Raw genomic sequence first — 12505 nt, 5'->3', positions numbered from 1 at the left:
AAACCGTATGCGCACACATACTACAAACTATTATCAGCTAACAGAAAACCAGCAACACCAACAATACTATGTTGTTTCAAAGTGATTAACAAAATAAAAGCAACCGGGGTCACTCAAATTTATGGTCTCTTCCTATTGTCTGAATTGGCTAGAAAATAGTGCACCAACCAGCTTGAATGCATTTTGAGGCACAATGTAAAGATGGAAACAGTTATATATGGACAAAACATCACAAAATACGATGCTAAAAAAAAGGAGGGTGAATATATATTATTTTATAGGAAGATTCACTTAAATCATTGCTCTTATGAAATATAAAGTCAAAGTTCTAGTTTACAAAACAAAAAAATGCTTCTAACGTATTAAAAGTAAACATTAGCATGAACAAATATTTATGCTTGAAAGGTCAAAACACATGCTATCAAGGCATCATTCACCATTCACAACCTGGTCAAATTCGTCGAGATCCTTTACAGCTTTAGCAATCGCTCCCTGGTTTCTTTCATCCCATTTTTTCTTCCTTTCCTCCTGTTCAGTATCACATAAGATGAAAATTAAATGGAGAACTCATCTAAGGACAATTACTAATGAGGATCCAAAGGAAATGCAGTCCAATCATCAAATCATATGATTATTGTTACAGGGTTACCTTCAAACGAGAAGTCAAAGTCTCGGTAAAAAGCTCATACACCAATTTATAACCCACATGCCATTTGCCAGAAGGGTTCTTCCATGAAGAATTTACAACCAGAGTTGCACCTATATTAATATCTTTTATTAGAACCAAATAACATTTAGCAGTAACAAATAATACACACATACGCGCGCTATACACACACACACACACACTATATATGTATATATAAAAATACAAAGGTCTTAACTGTGCAAAACATTCTGTTTCATCAAATACCCATGCTTTATAAATTGTTTACCCTAAAATATCCTCATATAGTCTTACACAAACCGTCTAACCTCGAGTACTATTTTTTTTTCATCACTAAAATACCCCAAATTTAAATTTTTGGTTATTCAAAAATAACCCTATGTGATCTAGGATAATGGACCTTCCTAAAGCACTATTATTGTTTTGTCAGAGTGCTTATGCAAAGCTTCATAACAGGTAGAACCACATCCAATCGTTTGGGTCTCTAAAATTAAAGGAACAAACACATGTATGTTAGGGGCCATTTGGTATCATTGTCAAAAACTAGAGAAATGGAAACTAGAAACGAAAACCGAAAATCGGAAACAGAAACTAAAAACTAGAAACCAGCAATTTGTTTAGTTAACATTTACAAAACTAATACAAATTAAAATTTTAATTAAAGAATACTCATTTTCATCTTTAAATCAAATAATATTATAAAAATATGATTAAAATAATAAAATTACAAATAATACATATTAAAAAAACTACTACAATAAAAATAAATTTATTCTAATTATTTTACTTAATTGTTCTATTTTCAAATTTTACTCTACAATAAAAATATTATTGGACATGACAATTGAAAAATAGTAAACGTATTTTGTAATTGCCTTTATTATTATTTTTTTAAATTTATGTATGTTTTTCTTTTAATTGTATTTAAATTCATGTGATTTCATTTTGCTTTTAATTTAAAAGTGTGTAAAATGAATAATTTAATTAAAAAAACTATTTCCAGATATTAAATTTTTTGGCAAACAGCTGAAAACCGGAAACACATTTTTATAATTTGTTTCTTCACTATGGAGAAACAGAAAATAGAAATGATACCAAGCAGGCCCTGAGTGCACAGGTTTATCAAAAATCAAAGCCCCACATATAATAAAATTTGAGAACATCCACTAGGAAGGAGGTGCATATAGGGGTTCTAGATTCCTCAGGGGATTATTCCCATAAATATTTCTTTTTAGTATTTGATTTGTCAGATGACCTTTCCAATTCATCACCGTATTTTGAAGGCTAAAGTTTCCACTAAAATTAAGGCTTTTAATTGGTTGATTGTGTTTTAACACCATCTGTTGCAGAATAAGAGGGCTTATAAAGTTTTATCTCCAGAAGTGTGCAGTCTTTGCTTGATAGTTCTGAATCTGCCTCTCATTTGGTAATTATGGAGAAAACTAGGATTGCCAGACTCAGTGCAGGATCTACTGGCTATTTCTTTTACAGGATTTGGTAAGAGTAAAGATGGGTCAGCCTTGAGAAAGTGTGAGTTATTTGCTGTTTTCCGGGGTATGTGGTTCAAAAGGAATGCTCACTTTTTTTACGGGGAAGAAGATACACTCTGGGACAGCATCAATATATGACTTCCTATGGGAATTTGCAGTAGATTGTTTTATGGGGATGTGCTTTGCGGATTTTCAGCAGAATTTTCGGCTGCGTTATTCTAAGTGTAATCTTTCCTTTTTGTTCTTTACCTTCTTACAGGATTCCTTATTCACCCTTTTGTACATTTTTTATTCTTTAATGAAATATCTTCTTCTATAAAATAAATAAATAAATAAAATTTTAAGTTCCAACAAACAATGAATAGCCAGAGTTATGTCCCTTTGAAGTTTTCAATGGGAAATTGTAACTTGAAGTCTTCCGACGACAATGCCCGCTGTTATATGCTTCTCCTTATCTAATCTTTCTCTCCAAAAAATAATAAGATGCTCTTCCAAAGCACCTATGGGCTCAAGCTCTTCATGCCTGCCCACTATTACTTGCTTTGCTGCCCATTGATCACATTGAACATCATATGCTTATGTTTTCTTATCATGTGCTTAATAACAGTAAGATAAGAAATTATCACATGTATTAATATCCAAAATAACTTTTGTAGATTAAATCATTCATTTTAGACATAATTTTAATTAAATTATAATTAAATGACTGTGAATTAAAAATATATTTAAAACCAAAATATTCATAAAATTTTAAGAAATTTGAATATATATATATATATATATATATTGTATTTTTCTATTGTCATGTACAAATGTACAATTAAGATTATTCTAGTACCACTAAAAGTAGTTTTGAAATATAATAATTTCTATGCTTATCATAATACTTTTAAATTTGTATTCTTTATTTTATTATTTTAATCAAGTTTTTAATTTTTTCTTTTGTTTTCTGGTTTTGGTTTTTAGCTTTTGTTTCTGTATTTTAATTTTTGTTTCTAGTTTCCATTTTCATAATTTTTGACGTTGATACCAGAGGGCTTTTTAATAAGCTTATCATGATAACATGTTAGCAGTTTCTTCAACAAAAAACATATAAATCAACTTGAAATTATTTAATATGACTTTCACCTCTTACTACTTGATATACAAATAAATATATATCCATATGTATAAAATTGAATAATATAGAAATCAAATTTATTTACTCAATATCATTTGCTCGCAATTGCATGCAACACAACTAACAAATTTACTTGTGTGCGTGCACACGTTTGTGTGTGAGGGCATAAAAAAGGACAAAAGAAAGGATCAATTAGCAGCCAAGATTAGTTTCATACTGACTGGGACCTCAAAGTAAGCATGTTTGGGCCACATTTGCACATACATTATTAAAGAATACAGCATTTCTCCTTCAACATATTGAAAACTAGTTAAAAGAATCGCACGTTAAATGAGATATGTGGAAAAAAATAAATTGGCAGCATGGTATGAAGTACAGGAAACCTTCTATAATTTCTGCCATGATTTAAGCAAAAAGATGCAATCAGTGCATCTTCAAACAGAATTAAAAATTAAAGGAGAAGCAGAGAGTGCCTTGATTACATTTAGCAGCCAAGAATTAAACTCCCCGTACGATGACAATTAAAATATATGAGAATTTGTATATCTCATATATTATTTTCCCACCCATGTTCATGCCTCTAACAAAATTAAAATTAGGGTACTTCATATATGCAACTAAATCAGTCTTGATCATCCATTAGTTTTTAGAAAAGCAATTAAGATCCATAATTTACATCTTGCCCATGATTTAGACCTATAAAGAGGAAGCCAGGAAAAAAAAAAAATGGAAGCTGCTAGACCCTCTTCATGTTATGTAACATTTGCTACCCCTGCTACCCGCTATACTTGTTACTGTTATGTTATCCTACCCGCTACTGCTAGCTAAAACCATGTATTCAACAATCCAGTTTAAAGCTATAGCTGGTCACTATTTCAAGTCACCAACCTGAAGCACCACGAATACAACCATCTGCATCAGCCTTCACCACTTTTGAGATATCAATGTCTCCACTCCCAGTGCTGGAACATAAAATGATAGCCTCATTTCAACAAACGGATTATGAATATTAAATACGATTATTTTTTCTACACTTTCTGAGCTCATAGAATGTAATAGGTACCAATCAATGACATCTAAAACTTTCGGCTTCCCGTCTGAGGTAACCTGTAATCCAGCAGCAGCAGGGTCTATACCAGAATCTACACCCAATAAAACGGAACACTTTTAAGGAGCCCAAATGAAGAAAATAAAGTTCAAAATAAGGCCTGCACATTTCCGTTTAAATAACAAAAAAAATAAGGAATATGAAATTAAATGAAGCTAGAGTGCAGTAACGTTCAGTGCTTCGAATTAGCCACAGAGAAGATGAACTAAAATTAAACAAATCATATAAAACCCAGAAGCCACAGTGCCACACTCATTTGAGCACAAAACAAGAAGCTAAATCTCAAAAATACAGTAGCACGTATACTTCCTTTTGACCACCGAGAAAATAAAACAAATGACACAAACCCGAGAAGTCGAGAAACAAAAGAAGTGAACTGATCGCAACCAGCTCAGTTGATATGAAACTATTTTCGGACAACGAAAAGAGGCCAAATCGATCAGTCACATACCAAAGATAGCGATCACGACGCCGCGACCATCGTAGTGCGGATGATTCTCGATGAACCGATCAGCCCCAATCTCCTTCTTCGGCATCAGAGAGGCTAAGAAGGTGGACTCGTTCAGCTTGAAATTCATAAGAGCTCCATTGTCTCCACCAGACGCAGTGCCAGTAGCAACGAAAGAGGAGCAAGGCATTGCCCTAACCCTAACCCTACGTCTCCTCGCTCTCTCTCTGCTCCAGCAGCTGCTGAGCTTTTTGTTGATTCTAAAGGAGAGAAATGGAGGAGACAACGACGACGATATTGCTGGTGGGGTCGGTGACTTGGCCAAGCAGGGGCAGTTAAATAATGGGTTTGACATTTTGGAGTTTTGCAAGGGTGTTTTTGGTAATTTCGACAGGGGGCTATCGCCGCCACCCGCCGGAATTCCAAGCGAGAGTTGTTGATTGCAGTGGTTTTCGGTTCGCCGTCGGCGAATTGGACTTAGCTTGTTTGATTGGTTGGAGTGGCAAATGACTGAATTTGTCCCTATATGGAATCTATTGCCCTGTAACTCTTTGGATTATAGCAACTGGCCAGCTGGCCTGCTCTTTTGGTTTTGTATTTGTTAGGGCATTTTGCCTCGCCAAATAAATAGTTGTGAGGTACTCCAATCACGATTCAAAATCCCTTTCGGTTTGGATCCATGAGAGACGCCCAAAACTATTAATTTGTCATTCTACAATATCTTTTTTGTTATAAAAGATATAAAATAAATAAATAAATAAATAAATATGAGACATAAATTTTATGTGGTTCGGATATACCTATTTTACGGGCGAATTAGATCCAAAACTTCACAATTTGGGGTGAAATTATAAGATAATTTGGAATCGATCTCATACAAGATATCGAAATCAGTCTTATACAAACATGCAAATGTAATTGAACGAGTCCACTTTCACTATCTCTCTTCTTTTTATGTCTTCTCTTCTTTCTATATGTCTACTTATTTCAAGCATGTAAATGCATATACAAACGTGCAAAGGTGTATACAAGCATGCAAATATGTGTGTTCCAAATGAGAAGGGGAGGGTGCCCTTATATAGGGCAATAAGGATAGTTAAACATTTATTTTGGTGAAAAATGAAGGGGTGGAAGATGGGGTGACGACATTCATATTTTTTATAACATTTTCCCTTAGATGTCACTCATATATTAACTTATTTTACTAAAATCTTTAAGATGACTTATTCTGATGAGATAAACCAATTTCTTAAATGTTGTAATAGGCAAAATTATGGTGAACAAATCTGGTAGATTATCACCTGATCGGATCTGTTGAACATTTATATAATCATTCTTCTAAAGTTTATGTGTATAGAATAACTTTGAAGAGATATACTTTATTCGATCACCCTTTATATATCCCCCTCTTAGTTGACATATATATGCAGTATTGTTTTCATATAAAACTGTTGGAATATCTTTGATTGATTAAAGACTACAATTTGTTTGGATATGAAAACTCATTAATCTGATTCACACGCATTCTGCTACTAACTTCATGGATAGTTGGTATTTCAGAATGATTGGAGGATGTTGTTGTAGTCATCTACTTTACTAATTTTCAAAATATAGTAGTCTTTTCATAAAGAAATACATATCCAATTTGAGATTTAGCATTGTGAGTGTAACAACCTGCTTAATTTATCATAATATAAAACATATTTAATAATAAAGTCAACCTAAATCCTTGGGTAACGGGAACATCTATCATACACAGCAGAACTTAGGCAGCAGTAAATATAAATCATTATTCTCATAACCACAAAATATATAATATCAGAGTCAACTATAATCCAAAAACACGGTGTTCATATACAATCTCCCAAAAATACAAAAATATCTCTAAGATCCCATAGAAAAATTTCCTAATCCTAAATCAAACTTACCCTCCTAATAGGGTAGTACCACACTATCTCAACGGCGGCCTCGATCCGCCAGTCTTTCTGGGTTTCCTAAAAATTATTTAAGTTCGGGGTGAGACACTTCTCAATAAGGGAAAATAAACTAAATATAACCGTGTGGCAACATGAATATTTGATACAATTATGCATATTTAATACATTTCGTATACCTGAAAACATTCATCATATCATACTGAATATTCATATACTTTCGTATTTTCTAATAAATCATACAGTTCATAAAATGTCTGATATAACTAATAATACTGAAAATTCACCCAGGATGTATAACTAGTTGTTGTCATGTATTATCCCCCATGACGAGTTGTGCAGCCTGAAGGCGAGACCCCGCAATGATTGGTCAACTACTGTCGAGTCAAAAATGTCTGTAAGTATGATGGGTCCGCTACACCCTAGTCCGAACTACCAGGTGGACGTCTACAACTCTACACTGAAAGTCACATCAACTCTACACTAAAAGTCATAGATACGGCCTTGCGCCGAACATTTCATAAAATACGGTATTGCTCCGAAATCATACGAAAAACATGGCCTTATGTCGGCTATCAATCACGGTCTTGCGCCGAATATCTCATACATATCATTATGAATAAATAGATCAATTATCATGTATTTCAAAATCATAATGTACTATATTATTTCATAATTCCTGAAAACATGTTTTACTTATAAAATTTGTCATAATATAATACTTATCATGTAAAACCATATTCATGCCAAATAATGCTAGGTAAAATCATATATTTTATTCTAAAATCATATTTCCTATATAATAGCAGTATTTTTCCAAATATGCATTTTTTCAACAATACTCAAATATAATACATGCTTTCCTGAAAATTAATTTTCTGATAAATAATAATAATTTATATGAAAAATAATTACTTTAGTTTATTCCTTCACCTAATACCAAAAAGAAACCCCCCTAAATACGGTCGTCCTGCACTCGCAGGGTTCCCCGTTCAACACCCTGAATCCAACAATTCCCATAATTGAACTTCGGTATTTTGATGTAAATAACATTTCCTATAACTATGGTAAGACCAAATTTGACATAAAAAGTCTTACCTTAAATCAGGGATGAATTTCAACTCTGTTCCACCGATGATCCGCTCCTGCTGACTTGGAGAGAACTTCCCCAAGAGCGTCGTGGTGGCCTCAGATCGTCGATTCGGTGAAGGACGAAGCCAAAATCGAGGAGAGAGGAGAGAGAAACTGTAGGGAGAAGAGAGAGAGAGAGCGTTTCTGCCGATTTTTTTGTGTAAAAATTGAGTTTTAGGCTATTATACTAGGGGCTTCGTCGACGAGCCACGTCACCTCGTCGACGAGGTCAAAAGGAAATTTGTCGACAAACTCTCCCCTTCGTCAACAAAATTCAGAGTTACCTAAAATCCCCTCTCGGTATCTTCTCGTTAACGAAGTGCACCTTCATTGACGAGCCCAATATACAACGTCGTCGACGAACGCGAAACCTGCTGTCCCCTTTTCTTTTTCTGTTTCCATTTTTCCACTCTCTTAATTATTATTTAAATACCATTATTCTTCGGGTCATTACAATTAAGATCAAATATATATCCAGCATCTGCATATCTTACTAATTGACACTCGAAATCAAATGTGAAGAATAGACTTAAATCAGGCGTAGCTCTCAAATAGTGTAGAATGTGTTTAATTCCATTCCAGTACTATCAAGTAGAAGCAAAGTTATATCTTGCTAGTAGATTTATAGGAAATACAATGTCAGGTTTTGTACAATTGGTTAGATACATCAAAGAGTTGATAGTACTTAAATATGGTATTTTATGACCAAGTAATTTCTTCCCCTCGTCATGAGGTCAAAATGGATCCTTCTTAACATCAAGTGATTGCACCATCATTGAAGATCTCAAAGGATGAACTTTGTCATTGTAGAATTGTCTTAATATCTTTTTGGTATATTTAGATTGATGAACAAGAATTTCGTCATTTACATATTCAATCTGTAGGCCAAGACAATATCTTGCCTTTCATAAAGTTTTCATCTCAAATTTTGCCATTAAATAATTAGCAGCTTTAGTGAGCTCTTTATGAGTCTCAACTAAATTCAAATCATCAACATAAACAACAATTATAAAAAATTTGAATTATCATCTTTTAATAAAAACGCATTGACAAATTTGATCATTTATGAATCCTTCTTTCACTACTCACTTAATCGATTGTATCACATGCATCCAAATTGCTTTAATCCATATAAAGAACGTTGGAGTTTAATTGAATATAAATTTATGGGTTTTACTTCTGGCAATTTAAATCTTTCGGGGATTTTCATATAAATTTCATAATCCAACAATCCATATAAGTATGATGTTACTACGTCCATAAGACGTATGCTTATTCATTCAGTGACTGCGAGCCCAATTAAGAATCTGAAATTGATTTCTTTTATTATGGGAGAATATGTCTTCTTATAATCAATTTCGAGTTTCTACAAGAAACCTTGTGCCACAAGTCTTGCTTTATATCAAGTAATTTCATTATTTTCATTCCGTTTGCACACAAGTACCCATTTGTATCCAACGAGTTGGACATCTTCTGGTGTATGGACTATAGCCCCAAAAACTTCTATTTTTGATAAAGAGTTTAACTCTTATGTGATAGCATCTTTCCACTTTGGTCAATCACTTTTAAATTAACATTCATTATCAAATTTAGGTTCAAAATCCTTATTGCTTTTAGTAATGTCAGTAGCTACTACATATGAAAATATGTTGTTGACAACAATTTTATTTCTATCCCACATTTATCCTAAGTAATGAATTGAAATCTCATTATTATTTTTAGAAACCTGCCCCATTTTAAGGGATGTCTCTTCAGGAGTTTTCTGTTCGCGAGATTCCTCTTTAGGAGGTTCCTCTTCAAGAGGTTTCATAATAGGGATTTCACTTTCATAAGAGAAACGTGTTTGTGAATATCAAATAGATTATCCACCTCTATAACCTCTTTTGGAGTGTTTACAGATTTCAATTTTATCATTCTTGGAGTTTTCTCTTTTGCACCAATGGGCCTTACATGCTTAATGTTGACTTTATAGGTCACGCCCTGGTTTTGATAATGACAAATACTCTTGTATTTAATAAATTTCTAATTCATGTGCAGATTCATATTAGCATATCATCAAGGGCACGTGAAAGCTCAAAACTTGAAGACAAACTTATGCTCTAAATTGTAATATTTTTTAGTGAAATTTGTCTATAATAGTAATTAGGGTATTTGGTTTGTAATAAGCACACACATCACATGCATGATTTATTTTGTAAGCTCAAACCAAATACAAACCAAAAATAACCATAGAAAGACCTTAGGGTTTTCCTTTGGTCGATCGACACCGGACTTTTTCAGTGTCTTCAAATTGGACCCCAAGTGCCCCTAGGACACTCACACTTTCACATATATTTGTTAGGCACTTGAATAGGGTTTTTTTGCTTCAATATGGGACCGAAATGCACACACGATGCACTTTCGGTCGACCAGCCAAGCCAGTTCATTTTGGCCTGGTCGACTGAGACATCCTGGGTCAAAGTTTGACCACCCGGTCAACCAGCGAAGGTAATTCAAAAGGCCCTGGTTGACCGAAACTCCCTGGGGTCAAAATTTGACCACTCAGTCGACCAGCAAGGTTAGTTCAAAACGCTCTGGTCGACCGAAACCCTCCTAGGTCAACAGTTGACCATCTGGTCGACCGAGAACATTTGTTCTCCAACTACCTGGTCAACCGAAAGGTTCTCGGGAGAATTCCCAGCGGTCTGATCGACCGAACCATGTAGTTCAAAAAGGCTCAATCGACCGAACCTCGGAAGTTTGGGAAATCTCCCTCTCCGGTCGACCGAGCCTTTCAGTTCAAAAGTCCCCGGGTCGACCGAGCCATTTAAGTCCTAGTCGACCGAACCATTTCTAGTCGACCGGACCTCTCGGGTTGCTCCTATTTTTTACTGCGGTTAATAATTTTAAACAGGGTTAAACTGATTTAAATGTCATTAAACTTTTTCAATAATCCCTAATAGGTCCCCAACGGTCAAAATTTTTAGTATGTCTATATATACTCTTTCATTTGGTGGATTAATCATTGATTAGCAAAAAGGATTAAGAATTTTCTCTCTAGAGCAAAAATACACTCTTTTGATTCCTAGTGCTCATACCTCCTTACAAACACTCTAGCCTTCCTTCTAAAAGTTCAAAATCATTTGTAAGTGCTTTGAGTGTATATTCTAAAAGGTTTGCTCTCATTGTTTGAAGTGCCTTGAATCGATTTTTGTAACGAGAGCATAACCTAAGTATTCTTAGGAGGCTTTTCTAATAAGCCTATCCTAAGAAGACTTGTTAAACTTCCAAGTGTTGCATTCTCATTGCAATAACTTAGGAAGTTTGTATTTGGCTTGCAAAACTATTTTCAAACATATTCAAATATCTTGTAGTATTCATATTGATATTCTTGTGAAAAGATATTTGTGTATGTTATATTAATCTTTGTAGCAATATCCATTCAAATCTATTTCATTTGTTGAAACACAAAGATTACTTATATCTTGCAGTCCAAGCATATATATATATATATATATTCACGAGATTGACACATTCTATTGGTTGATATTATTAAGGCTTGTTTGATACTCTGTGTGAACACGTTTGATTGAATACTCTGAAATACACAGATTATTATTAACACTCTCACGTGCGTACTACACTGATAGAAAAATTGTTTGAGAGTTGAACTACTAAGACCACACTGAGCTTACATTATTAAATCATCTGTGGTGTATGTGTTTGTGCGCATTTGTGGTACAAATCTGCTTTACGTTAAAGCACTCCTGTATTGTACCTTGTGATTGTATATCTGAGAGATTCCAGGCGTGGCCTGAGAGGGCGGTAATCCAGCCTGGTAAGGATTGGTAAAGGTTGAGGTCAGCCCTGTGGTAATTTAACCTGGTCTGTATAGGTGCCGTTCCACCCGTTTAAGTGAGCAAGTTATTGTGATAATCCTTATACTGGCTAGCCAAGGCGGGGATGTAGGCAGTTGGCCGAACCTCGATAACATATCTGCTTGTCATCCTTTCTTTACTGCTTTCTGGTACTTGTGTGATTGTTTAAACTGCTTTATTTAATTCTGGTATATTTACATTATTTGCACTAGATTGACCATAGGCTTGTGAACATACTGCTGTTAGGAGGAATATCTAGGAGATAAATTTTAAAAATACCAATTCACCCCCCCTCTTGGGATTACGGTAAAGCTAACACTTAACTTGCAGTTTAGGTTCATTAGTCGGCTGTTGTCCTTTAGGGACATCAATACGTGCTGAAATATTTGCATTAGGTATATGAGATTTTAATATGGCCTTGGCATTTGCAAAAGAATCTAATAATTGATTTCCAATCCCTTATAAATATATAATCTTTTGAACTTCAAGTTCACTTTGATTTGTGCGAGAATCTAAATGAGATAAACTTATAGCATTCCATGTGATTTCATATTATGCTTCAAGCACTGATTTTGCTCCCCTTGATGTAGGGAATACTGTTTCATCAAAATGACAATCTTGAAATCAAGTTTTAAACAAATCACCTATTAAAGGTTCAAGATATATAATACTAGAAGGGGAATCAAAATCAACATAGATACCAAGCTTACGTTGTGGATCCATTTTAGTTCTTTCAGGAGGGGTAATAAG

General features: G+C 34.2%; 1 protein-coding gene across 2 annotated transcripts in view; it reads right to left on the bottom strand.

Moving 5' to 3' along the window:
- LOC131146006 (tripeptidyl-peptidase 2) overlaps window positions 1-5203 on the bottom strand; it is an 84923-nt gene extending 79720 nt beyond the window's left edge. For both annotated transcript variants that reach the window (XM_058095250.1, XM_058095253.1), the window contains exons 1-5: window positions 4837-5203; window positions 4341-4419; window positions 4166-4239; window positions 650-759; window positions 448-528 (exon numbers count right to left, since the gene is read on the bottom strand). In XM_058095250.1, coding sequence (XP_057951233.1) covers window positions 448-528; window positions 650-759; window positions 4166-4239; window positions 4341-4419; window positions 4837-5188 — 696 coding nt within the window. In that variant the 5' untranslated portion in view covers window positions 5189-5203. The remainder of the gene's footprint in view (window positions 1-447; window positions 529-649; window positions 760-4165; window positions 4240-4340; window positions 4420-4836) is intronic.
- Between the last annotated feature and the right edge of the window lie 7302 nt (window positions 5204-12505).

The sequence above is a fragment of the Malania oleifera genome, chromosome 13, assembly GCF_029873635.1.
Source record: "Malania oleifera isolate guangnan ecotype guangnan chromosome 13, ASM2987363v1, whole genome shotgun sequence".
NCBI lineage: Eukaryota > Viridiplantae > Streptophyta > Magnoliopsida > Santalales > Ximeniaceae > Malania > Malania oleifera.
Note: the sequence above shows the minus strand (reverse complement) of the source record. Positions and strands in the feature narration are given on the sequence as shown.